At 39.8% G+C, this 7,019-nt stretch overlaps 1 protein-coding gene across 7 annotated transcripts in view; it reads right to left on the bottom strand.

Annotated features, from left to right (window-relative positions):
- Positions 1-7,019, bottom strand: part of med25 (mediator complex subunit 25) — a 25,774-nt gene that overhangs the window by 14,186 nt on the left and 4,569 nt on the right. For all 7 annotated transcript variants that reach the window (XM_032537149.1, XM_032537155.1, XM_032537152.1 and 4 more), the window contains 3 exons: positions 4,319-4,443; positions 4,095-4,170; positions 2,747-3,000 (listed from right to left, as the gene is read on the bottom strand). In XM_032537149.1, the coding sequence (XP_032393040.1) occupies positions 2,747-3,000; positions 4,095-4,170; positions 4,319-4,443 (455 nt within the window). The remainder of the gene's footprint in view (positions 1-2,746; positions 3,001-4,094; positions 4,171-4,318; positions 4,444-7,019) is intronic.

The raw sequence follows: 7,019 nt of genomic DNA, 5'->3' as shown, positions 1-7,019 counted from the left end.
TTCTATACCACGCTAGAATGGCTTGAAACACGGTCACCAAGGTATTTTTTCCACAAAAATTGTTAAAGAGTCAATTACATTAACTAACATTACCACAAAGCAGGGCAGTCCCATGCGATTATTTTTGAAAGGATTAATCTAACGATAAATTTTTCAATTTGAGATTATTTTCCCATTGCTCAATTATTAACAATTTACAAAAAACAATAAGTTTTCAATAAGGTTCAAATGTCTATTTATTAAAATTGTCTAACACTGCACTGTTTAAGTAAAATTAATTTGTAGTGCAACCTGAAGCCAGATGTAGGCTTTCAATCCAACAACAAAACAAAGTCACTTTCAGGGAGAATACACAAATAAAAAGTAAAGTAAAGCAGAGCAAGTGCAAAAACAGCAGTCTGTATTTGCTTTTTTAACAGTAGTAGGTAAAATAAGCAATAAGCTCTTGTTTAACATCCAAGCTCTTCTCCCTTTAATCTTACAGTAAAAAAAGTGCAATTTTAGCAACATATGAACTCAGATGTATTAAATAAATATAGCCTTTACTTGCATAATAACAAATCAGGCTTCTGCAAGGCTCAGTGGAGATGGATGTATTTGCAATAGCCTCCACATTTATAAAGTGCATTCAAGAGACAGAACAGATGCACAAACGTTTAACATAACTCTTTACTATTAATCTTTCACAGAACTTGGTTGCGACAGAGTAATTATTAAATGTTTCAATATGTAGCCAATCAATTACGTTTTGACTGCAACAGTGAAATAAAGCAGACAGCTAGGGAAGCCTTAACTTAAATATGCTAAATTATCACCAGCCATGAAGCAGACAATTAATGTGTAAAAGTAAACCACTAGCAACACTGTTGCCTGTAGTTCAAAGTAACGATCATGTTTATTGATCACAATCAACTATATCAACATTTTATGTTAATGCACTACTATATTACATTACATATCATTTTTATCTAAAGTGACTTACAACTGTTATATTTTAGAGGTCACACACCTCTGGAGCTTCTAGGGGTTAAGTGTCTTGCTCAGGGACACATTGGTTAATTTATCACAGTGGGAATTGAACCCAGATCTCCCACACTAAAGGCATGTGTCATATCCACTGTGACACCACCACCATATATTATTTTACTTTAACAAATGGGCCTTACAATTGGCCTCTTTCTCCCGGTCATCTTCATCTCCCTCCTCCTCCTCCTGATCACTCTCTGTCTCTGTCCCTCTCTCTGAATCTGCAGCCTCCTCTTCATCCCTCACAGTCAATACTTCCTTTCCCTCTTCTCTTTCACTTCTTTCTGCATCTCCTTCTGTGGTCTTCTCCTGCTCTGACCCGCCTGGTCTCTCCAGTTTACTGCCTTCTCCTTCTTCATTTCCCTCCTTCTCTTCCTCCTGTGCACTACTCTGAATGTGAATACAAATGATCGGTCTCAGCAAGCACTGTGAAGAGTGTTATGTAATGCCACCAAAATGGCGACCCTCTGTAAACATGCTAGTTTGTAAAAAAATGTATTATGCTGTTCTCGTCTTTAGTAAAATCAAAACTAATCATAGAGCAGAACGCTCTTACAAATCACGAGGGAGCAATTTGACTTCTGGCTAACGTAATAGATGCGCTTTTGTTGATGCTGACTCGCTTTTAGCGTACAATACATTCATTACAAGTTTAACTTTAAATTAAATGTGTGTTTAAACTTCACCTGGGGAAACTGACTTCACTTTATGAGGTTCTGGGGGGGGGGGGGGCAACTCAGTCACTCCAGTGTTTGCTGGGATGCAGGACCGCCACACACCGCTGCAGACTAGCTGTGACGGGCCGTGGTAAAGTTGTTTTTTTCTATTACGCAACTTCTGTGACAGCTCGTCCTCGCTGCGCAGGAGGTTTTTGACGTGATTTAACATAATATTTTGATGAACAGGTTGCAAAAACGCTTTTAGACACGGCAGGTAAACGCAAAATTATTTGTGTCGACGCATTTACAGTACGTAATTGACGTTACCACAAAGTAATCAAATACAACAAATATTGACAATTCAACATGGTATCACTTGATGGAGCTGGATGGAGGTAAATACTGAGAGCAAGATGAGCTGAATATGTGCAGAAAGAGTAATCTAATTTGAATTTAAAGGGCAAGAGATGCAACACATATATTGGCTGGGATTTCAAACTGCAACTATAGCAACCCCATAAGACAATTAGTATAATTCTGAAATTGTTTGTATACAGTAAAGATATGCCACAGTTCAGCAATAGCTCCATTACACTACAGGAACTTGATGTCCTGTATTCTGGGTCTGCGACCCGACCTGAATCTATTGTGTTTTCACTGTGTTTAACAAACCAGAATGTTTTGGATGAACATCACCGAAAACGTGCCGACAATCTTAACTTTGTACAGTCAAATAAATAATAAGGCAGCAAGACATGCATGTCACATATTCTGAATCAGAATATAACCTTTATATTAAAACACACTTCTGTGCGGTGTTTATTTAACACATTCCCTGCATTATTAAAGGAATAGTGTTAGTCGAGAAGATTGGTCAGATGCCAGCAGGGGGAAATAGCTCGTCTGGCTAGGTAACAAAATCCGCCTTCCAGCACCTCCATTGTCATTAGTGAGCTCACTAATGTAATGATCACGTTATAGATCTAGTACGCAATCGTTACATGTTAAGTTACGGGTCGTTAAGCTTCTGTAACGGCTGTAAAAAATGATCCTATTCCTACCATGTTTGGCTGGGAAGCCGCTGTAGGCTGATTCACGCCGGGTGACTGCTGAGGCGGTGCCTGCGGCGGCTGATTGGTTACAGGCTGTCCTGGGGGTTGGATTTGCTGCTGCTGATTGGGAGCAACTTGTGTTATCAGGGGCCGTGATGCTGTAGTGACTGTTGCGATGTTGGGCTGAGGGAGCTTCACCCCAGGGACTGATGGGATGGTTGGCTGACTGGGGAACGGAGGACCTGGATTGACCATTCCTGGGACTGGAAGTGGCAGAGAGAACACAAAAGTTAGAACAGATACCACATTTAAAAACATGTGCAAAAGGCAAATGGCCATTACCGAACACTGCTCTAAGAATAAAGCCATTCTGACCTTTGACAAATGTTGGGTTACTTTTAGTCTTTACTAATCTAAAAACAATCTCAGAAAAAGACACAATAAGTTTTACTGTAAAATGCAGACACAAGTTAAGTTTCCATCCACTTGTCAATCAAAGAATCTGAAGTTCGGTAAAAAAACATGCAAATAAAGCTAGTGAAAGTGTGTTTCCATAAATAAAAACCTGTGCGTAATGACGTCACATGCTGTTTTGCAATCAAATTGGTATATATCTAACTGATTTTAGGTATTTCCATTCATTTTTGCACTGAATTGCACAACCGTCAAGCAAACTTTTGCGCACAAGTTGGAATAGTGCTTATGTGCTAGCTGATAGCGACATATCAAGCTATACTAAGAAAACGACGAAGCTATTAACACATTGCTATGATGATGCAGATGCAACTTGGCTTTTATTTTCCCTCCAGCACCGCTGTGAGAAAACTCTTTTTTGAGACATGTCTCGCTGTTTGAGCACCTTCCACTTACTCCGGAGGACGTCCCATGGCTTGTCCTAACCTTTGTTAGCCGTTTCCTTCGCAAGTTCCTGATAAATTAAATTCAGAAAGTCTCTCGACTCCTCGTTCGTCTACTTACATCTGTCTTTGTTGGCACCCGCCATGTGTGCAAACAGAGCGGAAATACTGGGCGGAAATAAACTAAAAATTCTTCTTCTTCGTTTTGTGACGGGTTGCAACCATTCAGCAAATGACGTTTCCATCAGCCTATAAGCCATATATCGATCATGAGAAAATCCAATGAGACCGAACGTATTTTTTTCGAGTCGATATTCATGAAATTCCATCAAATTTTACAATTTCCATAGGGTATTTTTTATTCGATATCACTTAATTTGGATAAAAACGCGTGGATGGAAACATAGCTACAGTCACACATACAGTGTGCAGACAGAGACGGCGCAAGACTAAAACCTTGGCTAACATAAATTGGTCACAAAAGGTCCACTGTAACTCACAGCGACTCTTCTGGTTGATGGCCTGATCCACGGCCATCTGTGCAGCCAGCTGAGCAGCAGTCATGGGGGCCGGATTCTGTCAGCAAGCAGATTAAAGGAAGACAATGCTGAGCAAAACGTTTTAGGGAAGGAACATAAACACCGCTGTCGGAAACTGAGCCAAAAGCCGGCGGCAGGAATTAGTCTCCAGGAAGCTTTACGCTGTGTGGCTGCTTGCCCATTACCTGATAAGGGTGGGCTGGGTTGATGGGTGGAAGGGGCTGTGAAGGTCCGCCAAGAGGCTGACTGACAGGCAGCGACTGAGGAGGGAGGACAGGTTTGAGTGGCCCAGGTCCTCCACCTGAGGAAACTGGGGACAGACAGTGGGATGAGCTTAGAGTTTTTACACAGTTCTGTAAACTTCAGGATGCTGCCAATGTAGGAGTAAAACAGTGTAGTGGAAAATGGCCGTCTTGATGTTACTCAACATGTATAATTGAATGATATGCATGTGTCCTCAGATAACACTGTCTGGTACAGAACTGCCCCCCGGGACAGGTGAATTCAAACTGAGGTAGGCAACTAAGGTAAATGTGGCCACTATTGCAAACAGCCTATGTCAGAAGCGAAGAAAATAATAACTGGCAGCTTGGTATCTTGGATTGGCAGGAGGAGGAGCAATAAGGCTTTATAACCATGTCACTGTGTCCAGTCTTTGAGACTTGTGGCTGCAGAGTCAAGACTCAGACATTTGTAGTATTCTTTTGTAATAAAGTATTTTAATTGAAGACCTCTTTCATCGGGTGATCTTTCCACCAGTGAAAAGTGCTTTGTAATATAAAATAAAAGTACTTCACTATAAGACATATTTATCAAGGACTTCACACCGACTCGCAGAAAGGTGCAGGAGTAACCATTAGGTCTTCTTTAGGTGCTAAGCTACCACCAATAACAGATTGGCTTCACGTCATCAATCGTATCGTCTTGCAGTGGAATTGTGTGAAATTGTGAATATCTCCCGCAGCAGTTAACACGTGAACTTAGCAACTAGTATCTTATAACATATAATTCAGGATGTAATAACAGAAAACTGGCCAAAATTAAATATGATCAAAACCAGACTTGGAGCTTGGAGGAAAGACTGCTGCTGGTAATTTAGGTACCTCAGAGAAAACAAATAATAAAAGGGCAATTTAGCACCACAGTGAAAAGCACCGTAACTAAAAAAAGATGGAAGGAGACTACAGGCAACATTAACGCCAGCTTTACTCTTGTCATTCACAGCCCTGAAAAAAAAACAAGTGTGTCTGGAGATAAGAAGCTTACAATAATGCAGCTGCTATAACTAGGAAACTATAAGACTGAACTACATTATTCTGCATGTTGCTACAAATTACATTATGAATTATGAACAGTGCTATATTGTAAAAGCATTCTTAGAAGATGTGTATGTGGCTCTGTCTGCATCATGTAAAGGGCGTTAAGATTTATTTATAGAGCACCTTTCAAAAATTTTTTTACAAAATCCTTAACTTTTATTCTTTTCTTTTTATTAATTTGCATTTTCTGCAGACATCTTTGAGCATGTCTGGCTACGCTGAGACCTCTGCTGCTCTCGTAAAGATAAACATAATTTTAAAAATGTTACGTAGCTTCTATGATTAAAAGGAGAATTATGCATTTTTTTTTAGCTTCATTTATCTTAAAGGAATATGCCAACTTGTTGGGACTTTAGCTTATTCACCGTTACCCCCAGAGTTAGACAAGTCAATGCAAACCCTTCTCATCTCGGTGTGTGGTGTAACACTGTCTGACGCCCCCAGCATTAGCTTAGCCTAGCACAGATGCTGCAGATAACCGGCTCCAACTAGCCTACTGCTCCCAATAAGTGACAAAATAACGCCAACATGTTCCTATTTACATGTTGTGATTTGTATAGTCACATGGTGTTCAAATAACAACAGTCACATGAGACACAGCCATCTTCTAAATGCATACTAACTGGGAACTATATTCTCAGAAAGGCAAAGCAGTGCTACTTGGGCGGAGTGATTACATAGACATTTAAAGAAATAGTGATTATGCAACACCAAAAAGCACAGTTACTTCAGTCAACAAAACCAATATGAAGAGCTAGCTAGTAGCGACTAGCTGGCTAGTGGTAAATACACTGGATATGCAGTACAACATGCCCTCTGCACGTATTTTAGCCAGGCGTTTTTTCCGCAGCTACAACTGACGTGGTCAAGCCGTACGATCACTACAGCTGGCAACACCTTACTCGGTTTTTTTTGCACATATACAGTGGCTTGAGAAAGTTTACGCACCCATGCTAAAGTTGATTAAAAGAGGAATTAAAAAATATCTTAATGCCTTAATTCAAAAAATTTAGGAAAATCCAACCTTTTAAGCACACCAATTTTCTTTTTCTTTTCTTTGGCCACCTGTGGGCAGACAAGCTCCACAACCAGCTGACAGACGCAGCAGTGACATAGTATACCTCTTGATAAAGTTGTTACCTGCTAAACTGACAGCAAAGAAAATATCTGTTTAGCTGCTAGAGATTCAACTTTCTGATGTTTAAAGCGCGGCGAAAAGCATACAGCAAAACTAATTTTATCAGATGCATTTTGATAAAATGTTTAGTGCAAGTTCTGGTTTGTGAAACAGCTATCTATTGCCACCTGTAGGATTTCGTGGTAATAATTAGAGCTGGGCAATATATCAATATTATATTGATCGCGTGATATGAGACTAGATGTTGTATTAGATTTTGGACATCGTAATAAGGCATGAGCATTTTCCCGGTTTTAAAGGCTGAATTACGGCAAAGTTATGTCATTTACTGAACTTACCAGACTCTTGTAACTGTTGTATTAATTGCCTTTACCCCATTAGTCATTATATCTACATGATGATTATTCATCAAAAATCTCATTGTGTAAA

Source organism: Etheostoma spectabile, chromosome 15 (assembly GCF_008692095.1).
Source record: "Etheostoma spectabile isolate EspeVRDwgs_2016 chromosome 15, UIUC_Espe_1.0, whole genome shotgun sequence".
Classification (NCBI taxonomy): Eukaryota; Metazoa; Chordata; class Actinopteri; order Perciformes; family Percidae; genus Etheostoma; species Etheostoma spectabile.
The sequence above is the reverse complement of the archived record's forward strand: the minus strand, read 5'-3'. Positions and strand labels throughout refer to the sequence as shown.